Genomic DNA, 25,245 nt, shown 5'->3' on the forward strand with positions numbered 1-25,245 from the left:
CGCTCGTACACACACACACACACACACACACACCCACACACACACCCACACACACACACACACACACACACACACACACAGAGGCAAAAAAGAAGCCAACCACATGATATACTGTAAATGTTCCTCTTTATTTCGAAGTAAATGCAACTCTCTGCAGTGGATGCATTAAATCAGAATAACCCTCGATCAGTTACACAACAAACGTCATACGAGCAGAGGCTGATTGGACCAGAGCAGCAGAAAAATGCAAACACAATAAAGATTAACCTCCTGTAGAATGAGTTTTATTCCACCGTTCGACGCCGAGTGACAAAGGCTGGATAACTTCACAATACAGTCCCACTGACTGACACAGTGCTGGTTAACAGAAAGAGGTTTTTTTTTCTTGTTTTGTTTTAAATAGAATACAAGCAGGAGACAAAATATCACCATGCATTTAGTTAATGCTGCTCTTTTATCCCCATACCTAAAAGATAGGAGAGACACCAGAGAATATGTTGTTTTCAAACCAAGCGGCGTCATAATGCTAATTTACATCATGAAAATACATTCTTAGAAAAGATTGAAGTACTCTTTGCACTTTATACTTTGTCTTTGAATATATATATATTATTTATATATATGTATAGAAGCTATATATGGTGTCAGTTGTTTTTCACGTTTCACGTCACATACATTTTCTCTCTTTTCATTTCACCTAAATCTGTAGGAACAAATTATACAGAGGAGACATTCATGTAGAATGAACCATATTGTGAACAATAAGGAATCCGCCATTCGTCTCCGAGCAGTGAAAACAGCCGTCTCAGAGCAACAAATGCAAAACCTAAGAGGTGTCGCCCCAGAAAAGCCTGTTGTTAATCATGCTGGCGGCTACCTTTAACCAAAGACACGGGAATGGAACAACAGAGACGCTGTGGCAGACAAGAACGGCAGCAGTTTCCTGCAGAGAGAGCGGTCAATAAACAGCGTGGCCCCCGCGCTAATGTATTCAAATCGCGACCCCGGTTCCTCGGAAAGCAGCAAACGGGCGCAGCGGCGTCGAGGCTCCCTCGTGTTCCTGAATGGAGACGTCGAAGAAGAAAGATCTAAACTAAAAGTCAAGTAGGCAGCTTCCTGTTACCAAAACACCATCTGGGAGCCCAGATCTGCAGGCTCGCGTGACTCACGGGGCGGCCGAATGGTGCTTTATTTTAAAATCTGACCGGCTTTTCAAATGAACAACAAACAGGATAAATATATAAAGGACGCACCTGAGCACCCAGATGCAGCCCAAACATGATCTCTATGGCTCTCTCTCTCTCTCTCTCTCTCACACACACACACACACACACAGGCGTGTTGATGCTACCGAGCGGGTGTCAGGTCACAGTGAAAGGGTGGCGCGTGCACCGAAGGGTCGTGCGGTATCATGCAGAGGAGATAAAGAATGAATTTGTTACACATGAGCAGAGGCAGAGTGGTAATGTAAGGCAAGAGGCAGAGGAGCCACGATGCTGATGGACGTCTTCGACGCAGGACAGCTGGTGCCGCGTGGATCCGAGCAGCAGGGCGCCACAACCCGCCCGCTCCCCTTCTCCAAAAGGAATGGTGAACTCCGCTATGGACGTCCCTTGTATAGTAAATATGCTACAGCCAAGAGCCAGCGAGCTTAACGCGTAACCGTGGAGTGAGGAAGAGAAAGCGACAAATCCTGCCCATCAGCACCGTCGCCGGCTCACCGATTCAGACCGTTTCAGCCCCACAAAGAGCAAAAAAGATGCTTCCTTTTAAAAGGGCCCTCACAGTAAATCCACAGTAAACACAATGAAGGATCTGTAGCCGTTTCGCTCCAAGAAAGGCGCTAACAATCACTCCCAAGATTATAATCACTAAAGAAAAAAGAAGTTTCATTTAAGAATCAGGTGATCTCCATCCATAATATTCACTTTCACGCAAGACCACTTGGTTTTTTTTCCCCGCGTTATTTAAGGGATCTGAAGCTGTGAGTTTTTCCAGACTAATATATCATTGTAATTGATGGAAAATATGTTTTTCATGAGATTTCAGATGCCCGTTTTTGGAGCCGTGACAGAACGTGTGCGCAAATATCCGAGCAGAGTGACGCTTTCCTGACATGTACACCTCAGAATCTCTTTGTCAGTGTCAATAATACCAGCAGCCGCCTGGCAGATATACAGAATCACCCCAATAAAAGCCGTTTAGCTGCAACAATAACACAGAGTAGATTATATCTCGAGTATATTCTTGGTCATGCATTCACAATGAGGCAGGTCATCACACGAGGTGCAAACATTTTTGAAACAAAGTGGTGAATTTATAATTCCGCGAGCGTCGTCGACGAGCAAAGACAGATTCTTGAAGAAGAGAACGTTTCCAACTTGCTACAGACAGATTGCAGAGCCCGATAAAAACATTGAAGAGGTATAAAAAAAAAAAGAAACATTTCTCTTTGTGGTTTTTTTTGTCTTTTTTTTTTGTCGTTGGTTTGTTTTTGCAGTACAAAAAAATTGGCACAGTATTCTTCAGCCAGCGCCGCCGCCTCGTCCAGCCTGGTCGTGGTCAGAAAGGCCCGGATTCAGAGACCTATGAGCAGAACACCCTGAGGGGAGACGACAGAGAGATAAAGGCAGGGAAACAGTCGCAGCCAATACTCACTCGGGGAACAGAGGGGGGGGGTTTGATGGCCAAATGTAAAATTCAAGTGACAATTCACACAGGAAGTGTCATCAGTGATGCATTTTGCTGGCGCTCGATGAGCCGCGGCGCCGATGTAGGGCTCTTGTTTGGCTCTCACAACGAGCGTGCGTGAAGTGTCTAATCTTAAATATGTGCAGTGGAAACAAAAACAGAAACGCAGAGCCACTTCAGTTCGCTGTAATCCTGCTGGCTTAGAGAATGCCACTGTCGGCAGGTTTCCATGGTTACCCGCTCTGTTTTCATCTGAAGCGCGGCGGCGATCGCGCGGCGCCGTCGCCAGCAACTACAGGTTGCAGATTGCAGTCGGATTTACACAGACGCTCTTCGGAGACGGAGGCGCTCTGATAATCTGGCCGGTTTGGATAAAAATCCCAAGATTTTGAAGAAATGTGACAGAAAGGTTCCTTATGGGAAAAGATGAACAAATATGGCCGCACGTTCTTTAGCTTCCTCCACTATTCAGGCATTCAGGTGTTAAATGCTGCACGCAGAAAAGGAATATTATCATCAAAGAAGCCTGGAAGATGGTTAATGCACTCAGAACTGAGTCACCACAGCGTCAGTAGAAAATGGATAAAGTGGTAGAATTCTCCATATATATGTGCTAGATGGGAGTGAGCTTTAGCTAGCTATAGCTATGGTTGGCAACACAACGCCCGCTGCCTGTGCCGCTTTGCCATTATGTTTCTAATATCTCACCACATTTATAAAGCTGTGTAAATTCTGCATGGAGATTTGGTTATAGATACTACCAAGCACTCAATAAAGCCTACATAGGGACAGGGACAACATGCAAACTCCAGAAGGATAGCTAACACTACGCTAACCCCATTTAACCTGGACCTAATGTATGCAAATACACAAATAGGTGTGAATCACTTACTCATCGGAGTCCTTTTTATTCTCTTCGATGTAGGCAATGGACTCTGACCGAATCCTGTTGGTGACCTCGTAGGTGCGCAGGGTGACTCCAAAGATGTCCTCATGGTAGCGGTTCTCATCCTGTGTTAGGTAGTAAAGGCGAGAAAAGGGTCAATGCTAATGCCGAGATTATCTCCCACACCTACTTTACAACAAGTCTTCTTCTATGGTTGCTCTCTAAACTACGACCAAGGGAAGGGCAGGTGTAAACATTAGCATGATTAGCCAAAAGCTAATCGGTGCTTTGTCATCCTTCCTCTGAGGAAATACTCGCTATATTTTCTTGCCATACATTCACACTGTCGTGTTGGCGCTGCTGCTTCAGCGATGAACAGCACCGCTACCATCTGTCGTACCCGAAGCTTGCTGATGAACAAGCCGGCTTCCTCCAGGCTCATGTTGCCCTCTTGCTTGATGATCTGCTGGACGTTCTTGAGAACATCCCCGGCCATCGTAACATCCCCGCACACATAGATGTGTCCTCCCTCCTCCCTCAGGCACTGGTACACCCGCTCCGACAGCTGCTCACGCAGTGCATCCTGCACATATTTCTGACAAGGAGACAGAGGGAAAATGACAAAGTCACACATGGAAATGAAGAGAGCAGAAGATCCAGGAGACCACTGAGAGGCAGGGAAAATGAAAAAAGTGCCATTTGTCAATTTTGTACATGCTGTGTTAAATTATGGACATTTAAAAGCTGTTAGTACCTTTGGTTTGCCGGGCTCTCTGGAATAGGCCGTGTACAGCTCCTTGAACACGTTCTTGTTCTTGGCTTGGATGGTCTCCTCATTGTAGATGTGGTCAATCTCAGACTGTCGACAGCCAAACACCAGGATCATTGGGCATGACTCGATGCCTACAGAGGGGTAAAGGAAGAGTATAAAGAGTTGTTATACTGTACATTTGCTCTAAATACGATGGAAATGCAGCTGATGAGGGGATCTCACCGTTGTGTTCAAGGTCATACAGTCGCTGTTGCCAAAAGCTCCGGAATGGGGCGATTCCGGTTCCCGGACCCACCAGGATGCAAGGTGTTTGGTTGTTTTTGGGAAGCTGGAAGGATGGAGCACTTCAAAACAAAAAAAAACAATAAAAATCTCGTTAGTAAAATGTCAGCCATGCGGGACGATCCCACCCTTGTTTGTCAGTACAACCTGGAAAAACTCCCCACTGATATTTACCTTCGGACAAAACACGGCACCATCTCCCCCTTCTCTATCCTGCTGAGCCACGACGAACACACTCCATGGTGGATCGACCCTGCTCCATCTGAAAAGGATGGTTGCCAAGCAAGATTTTACCTATTTCTCTTCACTTCCGCTCTTTAAGTGCAAAAAAAAAATGGCCCCGAACCTGAATTTCAGAGCAAAGGTCCAATTCTCTCGCTCTCTTACTCAACAGAAATTGCTATAATTCAGCCCAACTATACAATCAAACCTACATGTAAATGCATATTATAGATGAACGTAGCTGTGAGGATATACTGGGAAAATGTGACGGGTACTTCAGCGCTAGCAGTGAAGCTAACACCAAATCCCCAAATGCTGCTGGACAGACTGGGCAGTTTCCTTTTATTTGGGTTATTGGATGTTGAAATAAGACCTATTCACATTATATTAGACATTACATGTGTGATGGACGCAGGAGTTCCTCACCTCTGGTACGGTAGGAGACCACAGCAACCGTGAGGTGGATCTCTCCCGGGTGCAGGTCTGGAGAGGAGCTGATGGAGTAGTAACGAGGCTGCAGCAGGGGAAGCTGGGAGAGCAGCAGCGTAGAAGGCATCTGGATGGAGGGGAATTCCTCTAGAACCTCCACAAGGGTGGGGTTGTTGTACCACTTCCACTCCTCATACTCCTGCAAGCCCTGTGGACGGAAGCCAAGGAAAGGACGGAATTACGTGAGCAGCCATTGGCAGGAAAACACAAAAATCACCATTTGCTGGGTGTGTTTGTGTCAGCGATGACAGGCTCGAACCAGTGATGAGTAATGATCATCTTAAAACTGCCTCCTGACCCCTCTCGCATTAGCATAAGCTGGCTACAGCTATTAGCCTTGACAAAGACGGACGACGGTGTTTTTCTGCATATTGTTAAAGTTGCTTCCGTCTTACACATGACAACAAGTTTCTGGGCGGATAAGTAGAAGTTCTTGTCCGACCAGGCCTGAACGTTAGCGCGCTGGTAAAAACGCTTCTGTTGTCGGGGGCACTGCTTTTTTCCTCCATCATTGTCTGGTGGTTTGGTGACAGCGATTCCATATATAAGCATGAGTCAGCGCACGGCCTCAGTCAGCCTCTTCCACACACTGACAGAAATCAAGAGTGAACTGTGGGAGGCACAGCAGGGGGGGTTGCTGGCTTAAATGCTCCAGCTCACTCCAAATGTACATATTTGGATCAACGCAAAGCACGTTACAGGCAAAAGAGAGTGGCCTGTTGTTGGCCTGTTGTTTTAGAAGTGGCTATGCTAATTGTGTGAACACTGTCTTTTAGCCTGTATTTCTGAAGAGCGAATGTGTGAGGACTTGCCTTGCTGAGGACCTCAAGTTTCCGTTTCTCTTTCTCATTAGTGGCCAGAGCAGCGAACTGCTGCAGCAGTACGGGGCTGGGCGGGGTGGTGATGTCCAGGAAGTACTGGAAGGCCTGGTTGATGGTGCAGGGAGGGACCCGAGTCTCATTGGTCCAGTTACTTATCACACCTGAGGGGAAGAAGGTTGCACACGACAGGCATGGATTGGAGTAGTGAGACGCAGATTTTACACCATAAATTCTCAGGATGCACACTTATTCCATGCGGTGCCATTGTGTCACCCACCCAGGGCAGTGTTCCTCTCCTCTAAGAACTCCACTTTTACAATCTGATTGACAGGCGGCGCATCCTCCAGCTTATCTATGAGAGCCGACACCAGGTCCTCGTGGTTGCCAGGGAAGATGCCCAGATGGTCTCCTGGCTTGTATTTCAGGCTGTCTTGGTTATTTGTGTCCAGCCGTACGAGAATGGTGGAACGACTGCAGAAACAAGTGAACCCTTTGGAGAAGCGACGCCATTTTGTGCCCGTTGCCGTTAAGTTCGCACCGTGTTGACATCGAACAGAGCAGATCGCGTCAGCTCCAACTTACTTGGATTTCGGACTCTGTAAATTCTGAGAATCGAGCATCTTTGCTGCGTGGACCTTCTTCTTGTGCACGGCGTACAAAGCTGTTGGCAGAACATCACACGCATGCTTTTAGAGGCTAAAAAGAACCGTCTCTCCTCACAATTAAAGTTCAACATACAATATTTTCTGATTTATGACGCTCGTCTGTATTCTAGCAGCTGTTGTTCCTGATGTTCCAATCTCATTTAAAGCCCCAGAGCGCTATGAAAGACTTGGAATTACATAATGCAAATCAGGGACAGGAGCCATCAGTCAGTTTCAGACCTTGTTCTTGGGTCGATCGACCCCTTTTGTAGAGGGGTTCTTTAAGCTCAATTGCTTTACTATTCTTCATGCCAGAGTGGAGCCAATGTGCTGCGCACCAAACAGTGTAATGAAAGAGTGAATGGCTTTAATCAATAACATTACCATCGCTCATCCAGATGCACTGTGGTCATTTCACACTGCAGTGCATATTTGCCTTTATCGACCCCCTCCTGTAAAACTTATTTCATCCCCCCCCCCCATGATCATTTACCTTTTGTGAGGCTCGGCGCCTCAGCCGTGTACGTCAGACGGAACTTGTTTTTCTTCCAGCTGCGGTCGTTGCTGATCAGGGAGTTGTTGGCCTTCTCGATGTTCACGTCATCGCCGACACAGAACACGTCGCAGGCGGCCTGCGTCACAGGAAAGAACACAACCCTTCATCGACTCAACAGGGGCCAGCAGAGTCTCCCCGCGTCTCTCTTTGGAGGGGACTGATAGGAAAGCAATATTAATCCAATAGTTTTGAGTCCAAAAAGGTCCCGATCCGTTGCTCACCAGGTGGAATACATCTGAGCAAATCTAAATTACTAGATCTCAAACATACATCAGAGCAACTATTTCATTTTGAGAGTTTTTTCTATTTATATCTGAAACTTTCTTTCTCATTCCTACAAGACCATGATTAGAGTTTCTATTAGGTCTGATTAGAAAAGGTTTTTCCCCCTTTTACCAGAGGCTAAAGTCTAAAGTGATCACATGGAGTCTCTTGATGAGGTCAACACCTCTGAAGCGGTTCTGAACCAGACCCTCCCCATTAAAACTGTTCAAATATGGACGTTCTTCCTCATGATTGTTGCTACTGGGCGAGTGTTTGGGCTCTGGTAACACGGATCATAAGTCTCAGGTGTCACTGAACAATGTTTGTTGCCAATTGCTGCGATCAAGAATACAACTGACGGTAACTGCACACAGTTCTCTCAAAAATATTACTCGCAGGCTAAAATTATAGTGATTCAAAAAACCTACAAAATCACAAAAATAGTAGTAGTGTTGATTTTACACATCACCTTTGGGGATTATCAAAACTATGCAACAGTAAACCTTTGACGTCCAACATCCGCGTACCACATACAAAGTGTCCGAGCTAATGAAACCGACCTTAAAAACCTTTTTCGCCCAGGTTCTGAAAGCCTCCTCTTGTCCACACAGCTCATCCCCTTCTCCCATGCGTAGGATGCGCTCCCCCCCGAGCTCTTCAAACAGCGTGTCCACGGCGTGGGCAAAGGCGCAGAAGTGTGGGTAGGCTCTGGATCCAAGGCCAAACACAGAGAACCTAAACAGAGACACACGAGTGAGGGAAGAGATGGAGCGAGAGAAGCAGCCAAAGCCCAAACATAGACATGGCGGCGGCCTTCCCCACGTCAGCAACTCTCTCCTCCTTCTGCCTTGAAAAGTGGAAATTCAGCAGACGTGTTTCTGAATAGATGCACCGTCTGGTTTTAGATGAATGCAAACGCTCCTGCTGGAGCGGATAAGTCATCCTTCCTCTGTGAATCAGTCAGCCCACATCAAGTTCGGTCTCCTCTGGTGCTTTAACAGGTCAGCAAACTGTCTGATAACATCCGTCAGCCCCAAATTGCTTCAGAAGCAAGAAAGTCCTGACAAACCGAGCGAGGTTTAAAATTCAATCTATTCCCCCCTCAAAAAAAAGAGAATGAGAGTTTATTAACCTGACATTGGCCAGAGGTCCGGTGCTTTCAAAGTGAATCTTGGCGTCCGGTTCGTCACTTGAGGACTTGCGAGTGTCGGAGTGGGAGGACACGCTGTTGAAACGGACCTTGTAGCTCCTGAAGGGACGGAACAATCACTGATGTAGTTACACTGGAGGGAGGAGGGAGAGGGGGAACCAAGACTGGACTCACTTTCTGTCTTCTGTGTTGGACGTCGGCTCCCGCATCTCCATTAAGGCGGCTCCAAATTTCTACAGAGACGGGCATGACTCTCAGTGAACTGTGCCTAACATCAATTTAACCTGGCAACGCTGCTTCCTCGCGCGCATACCTCTCCGTTCTCAGGGGGGTCGCCGTTGCCAAACGTGCTGGTCACCACTAACACCAGCGTCTCATGCTCCAGATCCACCACATCATAATCGTCCATAGACATGACCTACAGAGACGACAAAAAAAAAAAAAGAATTAGACGGCTCACGGAGGGGGAGTCGTAAGCCTCCACTTGTGTAATGGTGTTATTATCACTCTTCTTCTAGACACACACTCTTCACAGATGGCTTGAGACTGTAAATGAAGGTTGAACACACAGAAGCTAGCAGGAGAAATTGTAATGACCACCCTCTCCTCGCCTCTAACGAGATGATAACATGGTGCGGCGCACAACAACCGCCCGTGAATCACACCTTTCAGCGTGGTATTTCTCTACCGTGGCATGCATCTGACATTGCTCGCGCGCACGCGCATGAGCAAAGGCGTGAAAAAGACGCAGGCTTTAGCCCCACGACAAGAAAAAGAAAAGCGGGGGGGGGAAAAAAGCAAAAGAAAGAGCCACGGGCATTCATCTGTGCCTCAACACCCACTCACACATCCACACACTTGCATGTACGATTCTCTTGTTTAGAGATTGATCATAGTCATGGAGGGGGGGGGCGGGGGGTGACGGGGAATGAGTTATGACATGGAGGAAATGCACAAAGTGGTTGACTGACGTTCATCTTCTTCTCTCTCTACCCCCAACACACACACACACTCACACACACACACACACACACACTCACACACTTCCGCTAAACTGATTTGCACAGCCAGAGGTGCCTCCGGATCTGGTCTTAAACCACCGCGCCGCTCAACGCTTCAGTGGTTAAATTTTGCCTTCCACCGGCGGCGCTTCGCTGCATGAGAGACGAAGACAAATGTGACAAATGACACATTTTGTTCTTCTACCCTCTCGTCAGTGTTCTCAGCTGGCATCTGCTCGTCTTTTTCAGCCAGAGAAGAGGGAGAGCGGAGGGCCGAAGACCGGCCGCAGCGTGATCCTTTTGAACCCCCCCCCCCCCTCAATTTTTCGTCCTTTCTGTGCCCGACTGCTTATCAAAGTGATGCAACCTGGTACCTTTGGGTCGAATGCGTGCTTGAAGATTTCGCAGAGAGTTTTGGCGTAATCCTGCGATTTTCCCGTCTCGGTGGCGAACAATATGGTGGCTTTGACTCTCTTGGCCATTGCGTGACCCATGAGTTTGGCTGAAAACTTCACCGCCCTGCAAGGAGGGGGGGGTTAAGAAAATGAACAGTTAGAGCTAAAATGGGCATTCAAATTTCAAAGAGGTTCATTAAATTACATAGAGCATAAAACCAGAGCTGATAACAGATTTCAAGGGGATCATTTTTGTTATTTTTATGTCAAAGCAGCAGATAGATGACGATTAGAACCCAGACCGTCGTATCCTCAGGGAAACTATATTAATAGCAGGACAAATGCATGCATGAGCGCATGCATAGTCTGATAAAACCCTGGAAAAGCTTTGATTACTCCCCCAGGGGCTGATTGAATAAATCACATTGCTGAGTGCTCGAGCTTGCATCCCATGTGTCTGACTTTTTTTTTTTTTTTTCCAAGAAGTCGATGACTTCGTTTGGCCCTGGATTATCACATCCGGCTGTATATTACATATCAAGTCCGGGGATTAGGGATTTAACGTAACAATGAGATTACGGATGCAGAAAGAGGAAGATGAGAAAAACAAATAGCCACTTCGGGAACACCGAATGTCCGCCTTGTCTAATATTTCTGTTTGCGCGCTCACTTGGCAAGCTTTTTGAATCCAATGGCTCGTTTCTTTGTGGGCGTCCCGTTGACTCCTTTCCACACATGGGTATGCCAGGGATCAAGCTTTTGCATATGGGAGAAGAAATTAAGAGTTTAGATGCAGTCTTGTATCTGTAATTCACAATTCCATGCATCCCTTTCCTTCTCTAAGGTGCTCAGTTTGCTTTGTTTCTAACAGGAAATGACTTTCATGGTGCTCTCTGTGCGCCTGGTTTATCAAGCACGAGTGTGTATGTGCAGCTGTGCTGAGGGCGGCGGTCACCTGGTACTCATAGGAAGGCGTGAGGCGGTAATTGAGCATTTCTTGGTGGAAAACCGGCGTGATACTTCCGGACATGGGAGGCACAATCCACACCCAGTCTCCGGGGCAGCCGCCTCGCACCCGGTACTCGTTCTCCATGTGCTTCATGAAGGACTCGGTCGCCGAGTGATGGTCCACTATGGTCACTTTGCATGACTGAGAATGAAGCACAGAACTGATGTGTTTTCTTCTCGAGGGAGTTCGACGGGAGAGCTCAAGGTGGGAATGTTTACCTGGAAGCTGTGAAGGACGGCGATATTGACCTCCACCAAAGCCTGATCTTTCCAGAGGGAGGAGGTCTTTCTGGTGTCCAAGCCCATCTTGTTTGCAACCTCCTAAGCAGTAAACAGGGAAATATTGCATTTAACTACCTGCTTGTCTCAGTCTGCATCTCTCTGTAGTCCAAACGGGCTGGACGTTACCTCCAGCATGTTGTAGCGGGACGTGTCGCAGAAGTCCCTCACGCCGATCTCTGTGCCCATGTACCAGCCACTGAAGGGACAGGCAGTGAACTCCAGGCCTCCGATCTCCAGCATCATGTTTGAGACAGCAGGGAGGGCGTACCACTTGAGAGCCAGTTCTTTGAACCACTCATACCTTGGAAGGGGTACAGGAGGAAGAGCTTACATGCTAGCCCTTCTGGCCTGAGGTCATTTAAACTACAGCCTTACATTCTGATAAGATTGTTTGTTAAAACATACATTAAGTAGTGACACGTAATTATCAAAACTGTCAGAAGGTAATGTGGGATCCCACATTATGATTGGTCCACATATAATTATATGGTTCGAGTTCATTCAAATACACACACACACACACAACTCTCAACCCTTCAGGGGTACTCTCAGTACATTATTTGCAGAGCTGGGTATAATCTCGTGCAATAATGGGACACTGTCGGTGGTCAAGCTACCGTGCCAAGATGCTTCCAGAGCTAAGGGCCAGTTGATGGCGGGTGTTGAGCAGGAGTTGCCAATTCCAGGGACAGTTTGGCAAGAGCAGCAGTGTGTCAAGGGATGCTAAAATGCTCTCTGTGGTGTGAACCAATGTAATGATAGCTCTGCCTGCATCTGTGTTTGTGCTAGTCGGTGAAAACCGGAGCAGTTCAAATGCCTTCTTCTTTAATGTGGAGATGTTTTCAAAGGTGACCATGAATATTTTAGATCCCAAGGATATTTTCTATAGTCACAAGTGAAATGGTTAATTTAGCAGTGCAATATAAAGATGATGAAAACCAAGCAGGAACTTGAGACCTCAGTAATGGGCACCATGGTTACCACAAAAGCTGGCATAGCAACTGAAAGTACCGCCCTTTGTGCTTTCAGGGAATATTCAGAACAGTTGGAATTGGAGTCATGCTTCTTGGCAGAAAGGTAACCTATTGTAGGAAATGTTATTATAAGAAGTGGGGGCGTGTGGCTGACTCTTTTATTAGGACCCTGCTGGGTTTTTTTTTCATTTATTGTTTTGCTTTTGAGTATTCCGTCCACATACAAGAAGGTAACTACTCACTTTGGGTGTATTATTGGCACCTCCAGGACCAGGTCTTCGGGGATCTCAAACTGCTCGGGGTCATTTCCGTTAGCTTGCAGGAGGAGGGGCAAAACATCAAAGCGACCTTTTGGAGCTTTCCATCCCAGCTGCATGCAGATCTAATGGCGACAGCATGTTCAGGGTATAGAGGGATAAGATGTTTCTTTTTAGTAGCTGTGGGTTTAAACTACTGCTGTTTTTTTTCTCGCACCTCAGTAAATTCAACATTAGCAGGGTCCCCCAGGATCTGACCATCAGGCTGTTTGTACCCAGCATAACGAATCAGCTGACTGTTCCACACTCGAAAGTCATGTTTGCCATCTGTCCTCGGAGGAAATATGGTGATAGCTGACCTGCAACAAATCAAGGGCCCAAAAAAGTCAGCGTTGTGCTTAGATAATTGCAATTATTACACCCTAAATAGAACATCTCAGACTGTGGAACTTTTTCCTGACGTAACCATCATCCAAATGTGCTGCTGTTGTTAATAGATGCTGGACTAAAGTACCCACAGCAAGGCTGAGGCTCAGCTACCTTTGGCCTGCTCTAAAATATATGACAGTGGTGCTTTTCATGTCATAACCCGGAAAAAAGTGCTAATGCTGCTAAGCCGTTTCTAAGTCGCCGAGGAGGGAGAGCAGCTGGTGTGAATCTGGGCCAGTCGCACCAGCCCTCTACATCTGCACTGAACTCTGCCTGAATCTGATCTTCTCAATCTGGTGTAGCCACCGTAATATTAGCGGTAATAGATCATTTACAACGTTACACAATTTAAGATTGACCACACAATGGATCCGTCCTCTTTTATCATCTTAAGATCATCTACTGCGGTGATTTTGGCGCCCCGTTAATGTTCTCACCGTCCATCTGTGGGCCAGGATAACTGTAGTAATGACTCACAAGCTATCCATCACCCACGAAGTAAATGCGAGATGTCACATGTGATTAGGACTTGGCAGGAAACCCAAGCCATCGCTACGCAGGTCTGACAAATGTGCGCTGGCTGGCGAGGTCCGCCGCCTCGCTGACAGAGGCAGCGATTAGTGCTGAGGCGGTGACAGACAGACAGGCAGCAGATAGTGTCAGAGACCCCTTTCAGAGACGGAGAACACACACATGACAGATGGGACGGCGGGTCAAGTCGGGTTAGTCGGGCAAGGGAAGACGGACAGCTGGAGAGATGTGCAAGAGCACTTGAAGGAACGGGAGGTAAGTTGACCAAAAAAGCAAATAAAAGATGGCTACATACATCAGGTTTGTGTGCACGCATGCCTGTGTGGGTGCGCGTCTCTGTGTTTTACCTCAGATTCCCTTTGTTGGTAGCGTACTTGATGTGGTTACAGATGTAGTTGTACATTCCATGAGCTGTTGTGCAGTCTCTGGCATCAAAAACCTGAAATGTGAGCGCAAGAGTTTTTCCATTGTTTGTAAAAAGACCAGACTCGATATAAAAGATATAATTAGAGCACCGTGCAACAAGATTATAGGCGTCTTTCACCTGTAGTTTAGACCACTGGATTCTTCCCACACAACGGGCAGCATTCCTCCAGGCATGTTTGGCTCCATAAATCAGTTCTGTGTCTTTCAGCTGGTAGGTTCCAGTCGCTTCAATCTCCTTGGTCACCTCCTCCAGTCTGTCCGTATGGGCCTTGGAGCCGTACCTGCAGTCACATTACAGACAGGCCTTAATTAGACTCCACAGCAGAGCTTCAAGCCAAACCAGAAAAGCCAACTGTAGTTAGAATGGCTGCCTTAGGCTCGGCAAGCTAGCCAGTTTGGTTGGAGCGGTTAGCATAAAGAGTTCAAGAAGGGCTCGGCCACTCGCTGTTGTTCCATCCTGGTAACCAGTTTTTCTCAGCGAGGACTCACAGACTGTCCTGTGATGCGACGATGTTTCACAGAAAGTAGAGCGACAGTAAACCGATGCTGCCCCCCCATGCACCGGGAGATCCGTGTGCGGGGGGGTGGGGTCATCATCTTACACCCAGAGCTGCTAACATGGCGCAGAAAATCCAAAATCTGATATTGATTGTGAACCACGTGCAGCTGAGCGTAAGATGAGGGTCAAAAGGCTTTTAATTAAAGAAAAGCTGAATCAATATGAAAGTTTGAGGAAACGGTGCACAGAAGCTCTAAACTTCAGGTGTATCCGGAGAAAAGAAAGGTTGTTTCAAACCTTCCGGATCAAGGAAAATCATTTTTAATGACCTCCTGAAATCCATGAGTTTAGAAAACCGTTACCTCAGACTTTAGTGGGTCTGATTAGCTCAAGAAAAGTCTTGTTTTGAATGCACATGTTTTCCAGTCACTCAAACCTTCATCTGGTCACTGTCTTACCCATTTTCCAAATCCTTGCCCCCGCCTTCACTGTGATGTGGAAAGGTTTACACGTTAGGTGCTTTATTTCTCACAAATGTGACATACCTGCGCTCCAAACGCCACCAATGTGTTAAAAAGAATCCCCTTCTCTGCTCCTCACCCAGCTTTGACTTTAAGTGCTCAGAATTACATTTGATAACGGAACGGACGGAACGGACTGGGCTTACCTTTTGATGGAGGTGTAATACTGGTCAATGAAGTCGGTGGCCAGTTTCAGAAGCTCCTCTTTGCTCCTGACCTCCTCCGGTTTGCGGGCGTGCAGGTTGGGCATCATAAGGGAGCCGTAGCACACGTTCTCGGGGCACATTGGCGTCTGTAAACAAACCATTCTGCCCATCACATCATCACATTCAAGGCTCACACAGGACCGATGTGCATGCAAACACTGTGTGAGTCACCGACTCTCTTCCTTCATTAAACAGAACGAAAAAGCAAATATGAAAATATGAAACTGGAGCTGTTCGTGGCTGAAGGCAGCTTCGTGTGGCCAGTGACACATGATGAGAGATGAAGTCGGCTGTCACTTTGGTTTGCTTAAAAGTTTTCACCAGCTCAAACGAGTGAGCGGGCAGCAGAAACGATAGATGGAACGGGTCAGCGAGGAAATTTGACAACGAGCCTGCCGTTAAAGTCGCTCTTTTAATGCAGACGCACACATTGGTGCTCTCTCTCTCTCTTCCTCTCTCACTCTCTCTAGATGAGGACCATCCAAAATAAACTTCCTCCTCTTCTCACCACTGACTCAGACCTAATTTATTAAAATATACCCATCGCAGCCAGAAGGGGTTTAAAAAAAGGATAAAGGGTGTATAACAACACGAGGCTGGAACAAAGCCGAGGCAGAAAGACACGGCCGACGTAAGATAAGTGAAAAAAGACGTGATGAGCAGCACAGGGAATGTTAAAAATAAAACAAAGGAATCACTTGTGCTGCAGCATGTCCGCTCATCATACTGCTCCGGGCATTCATGCCAGCCAGCTGTCCTTTTTGAAACAGACAAATCAGGCTCCAATATGGCAGCATCTGTGATATATAATAAATCTGAAGATGCCACAACAGGCCTTTCATTGGGATGCAGAGCCCATTTGATAAGTCACCAAAGTCATTTGGCTGCTGTTTACAAATGGCTGCGGCATTTCGGGGGGTGAATGCTAACGCGGTTCACCTTGTGCTCGACGGGAACAGGTGGCACAAGAGGAAACCTGATTGAAATTTCACCACCAAGCCCGAGATGAGGGGGAGATGATCTGGGATAAGGAACCAATTCTCTCTGTTGATTTTTTTCAACAGCCATTTTCACTTTAAACAAAGCTTTGGGTCATCTCGTATTATCTTTATAGGCTGCTATTGGCTGAGGCTGAAATGTCTGTTAAAGTGACAAAGGCTGGCTGGGGTGCGTGATTAGTATGACCACGGTCCCGCAAAGGTGAGCTGAGTTTGTCATTGTAGAAGCTTCTGAATTCATGAACGTTTAAGGCCGATCAATAGCCGGTTAAATCTGCTAACAATTAACAACGGTTTTGGACAGTAACTCCAGACACGACAATGATAAAATTAGATAAATGAGAAACATGATATGCCCATTTATAGGCTATAACTGCAGTAGTTTTCACAGCACATGTGATATATAAATAACATGCGATAAGAATAAGGAAAGACGTGACTTAACATGAAACTGATTATAGACTGAAGAATAAACTTTGCGTGCTTGTCTTGTAATGATTTTGTTGTTTCACTTAGCGTTAGCAATGTCGGTCAGATCAGGACTAATGGGTGACAGCTGAGGACATGTTAGCAACATGGACCCCACATATATAAAAGTAAATAATGTTGTTTTCTTGTGTTGTTTTGCACTGATGTGGAAGCGGAGGGCATAAAGTGACAATTAGCAAACAGCAGTTGTTATTTTCAAGAGCAATAAGAGCATAACCGGATTGATGAATAGCTTTTTCTGCTTTCTTGAGCCCCTCCTGGCATAAATTGAAGGCAGTATAAAAATATCTGCCAAATGTCACGTCGGATTTCTCACTTTCATGAAAATGCTGCGTAATAATGTGACTCAGCGAATGACCCTGTGAGTTGTCCCCATAAGGTAAGTCCGTATTTTCTCTCCCAGTGGTTCATTGTTCAGCAGGCGCTAACCGCTTAACACCCCCAACACCCCCCCAGCCCACCCCATTTTTCATTTTTGATTGTAATGAGCTTAATCGCCAAAATTTGGGAAGCGAAAGCCGTCTAATGCACGAGTGGCAGAGTGTGAAGCGGAGAGGAGACGTGCTGCGATGTGCTATTATTCTTCAATCTACTTGACTTGCAAATGATGCGTTGATGAGTGTGCACACTTATGTGCTTCCAGTCAACCAGGAGACTGGAAGATATGCACATCAGGGCTTATAAAGCATTGACCCAGAGATGGAAAGATGCACGTTGGCGCCCTCAAACCAAAGTCTCGCTGCTCTGTGAAGACGTGAGCCTGTTGGCAGCCAACAGTCGTCTCCCGCATTCACCTTTGCAAATCTCAGCTCTGAGTCCTCTCCATCATTCTTCCCCTCTACCAGATGGTTCCTTCAGCTTATTACAACCATTAATGAAACACATTTCCATGCCTCTCACCTTGGTGGAGCTGTTGTGTAATGTGTCATTTTGGATGGCGCCGGTCTCCCAGTTCTTGATCTTCAGGAAGCGAGGGCATTTGGAGGGGCTTCCGTTCTGCAGGGATTTAGTAGGTGAGGTCCTGGCCTCGGCAGGAGGCTGCAAGGGCACAAATGAGTCATTATTGCGTGCTTTTCAACCGTGCGCAACCTCTGGGATGCATTTAATACCAGCTGTTTGACTCGCAGTGATGCCGAGGAAAGCTGAAGAGACATTCGATCTCCTCACGGTGCGGCGCTGGATAAATGCCCTGATTGGTTACCGACTGGTAAAGTCAATTTGAGCAGTTATACAAAGCAATGCCAGCCGTCACAGCTTGGTGGACTTTCGTTTGAGAGTTGCTTTTCTCTATTATGCTTGAGTCTCTCTCACAGACAGCAACCACTTAGATTCTCCCCAACTAATGCCGTTCCATTTCCAACTCCTATTGACTGATGAATGCCTGCAATTTAACCTGAGCACTGGCTCTAGAGAAAAGCACAGTTTGATTGCCTAAGATCAGAGTAATCAATCCCCATGGAAGCTCTTTCATAATATCCCCCAGCATCTGTAACGCACAGCAGAAAAGCCTCTGAACAACAGCGACACAATCCCTCGGCTCGTGGGGCCGATGAAAAGTGGGAATACCGAACTTCACTGTGATTTGCTGTCTTCAAACAGTTGGAGAGGAGTGAGGTGGACTAAATTACGTTTAATTTTGCACAAGGAGAGAAGCAAAAAGAAAGTTTGAGGTCCTGTGCCACACTGACGGGACAATTTGTTTCCACCAAAATTGAGGAAAGAAAGAAGAAACACATAAAAGAAAACGCAACAATCTTAGGATTTGAAATGAAGCTGAGAAAAAACACTTCAGAGAATGATTCTCCAACATCAAAAACACCTAAACGGGTGATTTTATCTCTTATTTTTAAAGTCAGAGTGGAAATGCAGGAGGGAAGAAGGTCTTCAATAGAATTTCGGTTAAAAAGAGATTCTAATTTGGACTTTCAGCGAAGAACCCCTAGGTGCCACTCCTGAAAGGTAAATTCTGCATCACTGAGAAGGTTCATATGACCATAAACAAAGGACAGCAGCAGAAGCAGCGTGTAGCTCTCTTTTCAGGTTCTATTAGCTCCCACATTTGGACAGCCAATGCTAAGAGCACAGCATGATAAATCCTGCTGGACTGAAATAACAGAGTGGTTGAATCTTACTAGGAACATAGTCTGAAAGAAATCTAATAAATATACTGAAAAAGGGGAAACCAGATTGTTCCACCTCTGCGGCGCATGTAAACACTTCAGCTCTTATCCGACCCTTGAATGGGCTGGAAGAAAACATGAGCATTTTTGCTCATGTTTTTTCAGAAGTCCATTCTCATATGATGGACGATAACATTAGCATTTCGGCTTGTTTTAACTGATATATACAGATCACTGCTAGTATGTTTCTAACATGTTTCTACAGCATCCTGGAAAACAGAACACAGGAAAAGTAAATGAAATAAAAGTGTCACATAAAGCACTGTCCATCTTCATTTATCACTGTAATGTTTAAGTAATGTGGGAACACACAAAGGCGCATAAAATAATAATAATAACAATAAACATAACAACAATAATAATAATACAACTCAACAACACTGAATGAACCAAGTTTAACAGATATGTCTGATCCTTTGTCTGTGGTTGCTAAGTAACAAAGCACATTTAGTAACAGCAAAGCCTTCTTATAATTGCTGTTGTGTTGTGAATGTTGCCAGAAGACTTATCAGCTGACATGTTTAAATACCATCACGTATCAATGATCTGTCCTGGTTTCCAGTATCAGAGGAACTGGATAATGACTAGAACTGATCTCAGGAATAACAGAATAATAGCATTCTTTAAGGGATGCCGTACTGGTTACATTATCACCCCATTTTGACACATGAAGCAACAAGATTCACCAGCTAAAGAAAGCGCATATAGGTGGGAGGAGGCGCCGAGGCACAGGTGAGGCTAGGCAGACACAGGAACTACCGACTCACAAAACAACGTAACTGCATAGAAATGAACAGGATCAGATATTTCAACACGTATAAAGAATCATCAAGACACCAGATCAAAGGATCAAAAAGCAGGGGTGAAAAAAGATATTGGAACTAATGCAAAAGAAAAGATGAATCATCTGACGTGAAAACTGATTCCTGATGATGGATGATTCCTGATGGATGATAGCAAATTCAGCTGTTGGCAGCAGCATTATTAAGCATGAAACGACAGGCAGGATCTCACACTGCAGTCTCATGAGCGATCCCTCGCCAAACTGAGAGTTTGTCTAAAGGCTACTGACACGTAGCTTAAAATCTCTGTAATTAATCCCAGAGAGTTAAAAAAGAAAAAAAAAATCTTGGTTTCTGGGTTTCGCAGACACCAGTTGTGCAACCGGTGCCCTACAAGAGCTACTGGAACAGTCTCACACATGCACAAGTATATTTCCTGAGTGTGAAGCGCGCACACACACACACACACACACACACACACAGACAAACACACACACACGTCCTCTTCATCCACTCTTAAGTGTGCATCTTCCAGGTCCAGCCCTCCGCCCACACAACAAATAATCTCCCAAAGATTCAGATTAACTCTCTATTCTGCAGGTCTGAGGGGCTGAATCTTTTCAGCAGGGGTCACATTTGTTGGAGGGGATGGGGGGGGGATCAGCAGCTGCACACATTCATTATGCACCCTGGAGTAATTTCACCTCTTCCGGTCCCATTGAGACGGGCTCAAGCGACGTCACAAGTGGGTGGATAATGCAGATCATGTGCAGATTACGACACTATCCCTGTCAGTGACTCTCCGACCTGTGAGCGGACCCTTCTGTGGGAGAGGCATAAGCTGGATTTAATGCTGCGCCAGCTTTCCCCGGAAAGAGCTAATGCCCTATGTGATGGGATCTTAGGGAAAAGCTTTGCTACTCTCTGCAAAGAACCAACACAGATGTAGGCACTGGGTTTCTAGAGGCACGGAACGCGTTGGACGTTTGGATTATTGCACAGCTGGGCAGAGACAGTCGTGGATTCCAACGTGTTGGACAAAAACACAGCTTGATTTAGATAAAGACATGAAAACAGAGACATGTGGGAATGATGGGAATTAAAGCAATCATGTTTAATGGAGGCAGACAGTTTTTTACCTTGTCATTGTCGGCGTTCTGCGGCACACCGGGCTCTTTTTCCGGCATTTTGTTCTTACAGGAGTCCAACTGCAGAGATGTGTCGATTCCTACACCAGCGCCCCTGGGAGTCAAACAGTTGTAGGTTAGGTTTGTACCCGCTAACACCCGATGCAAAGCAACTCGCGTTCTAAATGTTAGCGCCAGGTGCCAAACTTTGCAGGCGCACGTGAGTCCCAGTGTACGGCATCTTCTAGCAAAGTGACATACAGTATGTTACATGTCATTAGAGCTAGCACTGTCGTGCGGCTTAAGCAACCTCATGCTGGATTTGTGGCTCTCTGGCAGCTCTCTTTCATGTTGTTTGCATGACATGCGAAAAATTGTGACATGATGTTGCCCAAAAGCACCTTGATCAAAAGGTTGACATGTGTTAGCAGGTTTTCATCCTCATCCACGTACTCCAAATGAGCTATTGCTAATGCTTTGAGACTCTCATATCAACAAAATCAATCGAAATGTATTCAGGAATGCGTGGAGGGTATGCAGGGATTGGTCAGGAATGAAGTGTTGAGACTGAGTCAACGAGACTGTGGCCTCAATCTGATTTCAATTGGCTGTGGGAGTACAAAAGCATATAACCGGGATACCGATATGGTTCATCCAGAGTTTGGAATGGAATACAGGCTCGGACTGTGAAGCCTGATGAAAGTATACCACAGAGTGAACAGTCAAAAGGACAGAAAAAACCTGTAAAGCCAACTCTTTTGAGTCTCCATCAAACCCTTTTGCTTCCTCAACACTTGGAATGCTGTGTCAAAAGTGTCACTCCTCAATACAAAGAAGCCAGTTAATACGTTCTTTTTCATGGGAAGCCTTTAAACCCTTCGAGTCTTGCTTCCCTCCCCACCCACAGCTGGAAGTGTCAGCAACTGAGGTTAATTTCAACATTAAATGCTTCACTTTTGCTTCTCTGATTTGTGTTTTCGTTTTTTATCTCGCAGTATGCAGATATTAAGTGTTCTTGGAGGGGCCCGCTATAATTTTAGACCGTGTCTTTGATAACTAACACGGTTAGGTCAGGTAGTTCGAGGATTTCAAGGTGAGAAAGCAAATAAAAGGACACGCTTTCAATCAGAAGACAAGTTATAGACTCTGGTGTCAGCTAATAATCACCTCGTTGAAGGGCTCTTGACCCAAATCTCGGCCTTAATTCTCGCGGGGCTCTATAGCCAACCACACCGAGCAGGGAAACAATCACAAAGAACACTACAACGACGACATCAATATCACGACACAAATTACCAGGTCACTTGAATCTCAGCATCTCTTCTCCCTACGTGCCTCTGGCCCTCTCCATTGATCTCCTTCTTGCTGTTTTTGATGAGGCGCAGCACTGGTTCAATCTCCTTCATCAACTCATTGTTGTCCTCCAGCCCGTTACACAGTCCCCGGCCCCCGTCCCTCAACAGCAGGGGGTCCTGAGCCTGTACGCTTCCTTTTTGCAGTGGAGAGGACAGGTTCTCAATGGCCCTGAGCTGGGACTCCTTGTTGACCTGCTGCCCTGGCCCGAATGGACCGAGCGGGGAGCAATTCTCGTAAGACTTTGAGGCCGGGAAGATGGGACGCGTGACCCGAACTGTCCGTTGGCGGCCATCTCCGGATATGGTTGTTTCCAGGTGCGTGGTGAAACCCTCTGGTCCACGGAGAATCAGCACAGCGTGGCTCTCTGGCAGCACATTCTTCAACATCTCCAGGGCCCTTTCGTAGGACAGATCCACCAGGGACTTGTTGTTGACCGCTAACACGATGTCGCCCACTTGCACCAGACCGCACTCCTCGGCGGCGCCGCCGCGGATGATGTCAGACACAATGACAGGGGGCTTGGACACCCTTTGTTTTACCAAAAAACCAAGACCACCAACTTTTCTCTTAAAAAGGCGGACAGAGATGATGTTGGGCTGCAGTAGGCACACGGAAGGCTCGGACTCTTGCATGGTGCCTGCGTTGTGAGTGTGTGTTAGTGACTATTAAAGCAGTATAATGTCTCCCCAGGGCTGTTTCTGAAAAGAAATAGAGGGAGGCAGATGAGGGGAAATGGGAGTTCTATTAATTTGAGAGTAAATAATCTTCACTGCATGATGTGTTTACAGTCTGTCAAGGGGGGGGGGGGGGGGGTCAAGGTGTCTTTAAATGAAATATTATGCAGGTAATTAATTCTTGTTGGACAATGTGTCAGTGTTTTTTTTATTGTGGTTATAAGCAAAAGACAACAGAAAAAAAGGAAATGAATACATAAAATGATTAAATGAAGAGATGACAAGTTATAGCGCGCACGTACACGGACGCGTATGCCACTTTTCGTGCCCCCCCTCCCACGCACACGCACACGCACACACGCTCCGCTTCGACTGTCCTCCGATATTGCTCTTGATATAAGGAAAAATTAAATGTATATTCCATTATCCGAAGAACCGGTTTGGGTGAAGGCGCCGGGGGATGTGAAGTGGGAGCGCGGGGGGGGGGTTTCACAAATACAGACCAAACCATCCTGGAGCATGGGAATCATTTCAGCAGGCGGCCCTTTAATCCTCCGCCGATGCGATATTACCAATAACCGCTGTGAATATTGATGAGAATGTGCTCAGAATATAGAAATTGGAAACTTTCTTGAAAGGCAGCCGCTTGTAATATTCATAAATATCTACCGCACGCCGCTTTCAGCTTCAGGATACGGTTAAGTGTGATGGAAGGGGGCAGACCCGGTGGCACATGCTTTAAATGGCCCAAAGTTCTGGAGCAGTGAGAAGCGTCACCTGTTTATCGCATCCCGCTGGATGTTCGGCTTCAACACTCGGTCTCACAACCTCCCCCAAAGGGACATTAAAAACCAAACAAAAGACATTCCGGACACAGCACAGAAAGGAAATAAAATCTGAAATCAAAGAGCAACTTTAAAAATTGCATCTGCACACAAAATGCACCAAAAACACAAAAAAAACACCAAAAAAAAGGCACAATAAGAACCAGAAGCAGGTGCGTCTTCCGCGCTCAGCATCTCTTTAATGCGAGACAGGTCAACAAGACAAGCATGAGATGGAGGTGCGACTAAGAACTAAATTGGTGCATATTGTAGGCCGATTTACAAAAGCAACAAGTTTATTTTGCGCATAAAATATGATTATTATTCATATAATTGCTATTATAATAAATGTTCAACCCCTCTTTTGTCCTTTAACCGACACATTATTTCAAACTAATTCATCGGGATTAATCAGTGATTAATGATGATTAATTAATCTCTGCAATCCATCTGAGGAATTTTCAACAGCAACCGATTGAGGAGTCAAACAATCGTAGTGCGTTAAAACATCCAAAAACAACTCACCGGGGACACCAAGCTCGCACCCAAGTTGGTCCAAAAGTCCTACTCTGCCGCGACTCTCCTTTGGCGGCTGCACAGGTCGATCTTCTCCCCAAAAGCCCGTCTCCAAGTGGAAACTGATGCGCTCTGCCTCTCTAGAGACGAGGCACGCTTGTGCCGTTCCGCGCACCGTGGCGCCTTATAAATACAGAGCAACGGGAGATACAGTGACGAAATGGGAGAGGGACGTGCGCGGACATTTAAATAAAGTGGGGGGTGGGCTCAGCTTGGTCGACTATCGTCATTGCTCAATTTGCTACATGCCCGCTCCACCTGGAGTGCTGCTGCTGCAGGATGGCGGAGGAAAGGAAGGCGCGTCATAGCGAATCCGTGGTTAGAAGGGCAAACGTTTGGTTAAACACATCTGCAAAATGATACACTCTTTTTTTATTATCATTTTAATTAATCCGATTCATTTTAGTAGTCGTACTAAAGCAAGCACCCAAGCACGCACAGCAGAGCTGACTTTTCCTGTCTTGATGGATCCATGGGTAAAGTTTCAAATCACCTTTTTCTTGAAATTTCACAAAAACCTTAAAAAGATAAAGACGCACATTAGAAAGGAGACAATGGTGATCTTTACCTGGGGGAAGCTTCCTCACAGGCTTTGCTCCGAACCTGGTTGCCTCCTGCCTTTAATTATTTCCACATCTTTATTTACCACACTCAGATTCATGATCCGCTTTGCCCTCATCAAATCTTGAATTTGAGTTTATATTTTTGTTTTTTTGACTACAAAGTCTCACCTGTTGGCATTTACCTATAGAAACAACCCATGGCTATATTATTACATACGTATTTCCAGCTGTCTTATTTCACTTTTAGACCCAGTCCACTGTTTTAAGATCACATTTTTGCTGCAGGAATAAACTGTAAAATCAGTTTAGGCGCTGTCTAATCCCACAATCACGTCCCATCATGTCATCACAGTGAACATGAAAGCCCGAT

The 25,245-nt window shown here is 46.1% G+C and overlaps 1 protein-coding gene across 2 annotated transcripts; it reads right to left on the reverse strand.

Annotated features, from left to right (window-relative positions):
* Positions 1-109: 109 nt before the first annotated feature.
* Positions 110-24,471, reverse strand: nos1 (nitric oxide synthase 1 (neuronal)). 2 transcript variants are annotated; one of them, XM_029829688.1, is made up of 30 exons: positions 24,262-24,471; positions 22,179-22,936; positions 20,895-20,997; positions 17,694-17,831; positions 15,247-15,392; positions 15,038-15,067; positions 14,199-14,361; positions 14,002-14,093; positions 12,912-13,053; positions 12,680-12,819; positions 11,590-11,764; positions 11,401-11,502; positions 11,129-11,323; positions 10,844-10,929; positions 10,153-10,297; positions 9,091-9,195; positions 8,952-9,010; positions 8,760-8,876; positions 8,188-8,362; positions 7,301-7,439; positions 6,746-6,824; positions 6,441-6,634; positions 6,155-6,324; positions 5,280-5,490; positions 4,806-4,893; positions 4,572-4,693; positions 4,332-4,480; positions 3,978-4,172; positions 3,584-3,702; positions 110-2,602 (listed from the first exon to the last, which is right to left on the reverse strand). In XM_029829688.1, exons 2-30 carry the CDS (start codon positions 22,868-22,870, stop codon positions 2,587-2,589), a joined length of 4,287 nt encoding a protein of 1,428 aa, XP_029685548.1. In that variant the 5' UTR covers positions 22,871-22,936; positions 24,262-24,471; the 3' UTR covers positions 110-2,586. The 2 variants fall into 2 exon arrangements, with proteins under 2 accessions (XP_029685548.1, XP_029685549.1); XM_029829689.1 differs by lacking the exons at positions 15,038-15,067; positions 24,262-24,471 and having other exon boundaries at positions 22,179-22,870.
* Between the last annotated feature and the right edge of the window lie 774 nt (positions 24,472-25,245).

Source organism: Takifugu rubripes, chromosome 21 (genome assembly GCF_901000725.2).
Source record: "Takifugu rubripes chromosome 21, fTakRub1.2, whole genome shotgun sequence".
Taxonomy (NCBI): domain Eukaryota; kingdom Metazoa; phylum Chordata; class Actinopteri; order Tetraodontiformes; family Tetraodontidae; genus Takifugu; species Takifugu rubripes.

Excerpts from the sequence above, each read along its gene's own strand:
- nos1 (XM_029829688.1), bottom strand. The coding sequence starts at position 22,870 with ATGCAAGAGTCCGAGCCTTCCGTGTGCCTACTGCAGCCCAACATCATC. Across the intron at positions 20,998-22,178 it reads GCTGAGATTCAAGTGACCTG|GGGCGCTGGTGTAGGAATCG; the intron begins GTAATTTGTGTC and ends TTTGACTCCCAG. Across the intron at positions 6,635-6,745 it reads TTACAGAGTCCGAAATCCAA|TCGTTCCACCATTCTCGTAC; the intron begins GTAAGTTGGAGC and ends TTGTTTCTGCAG.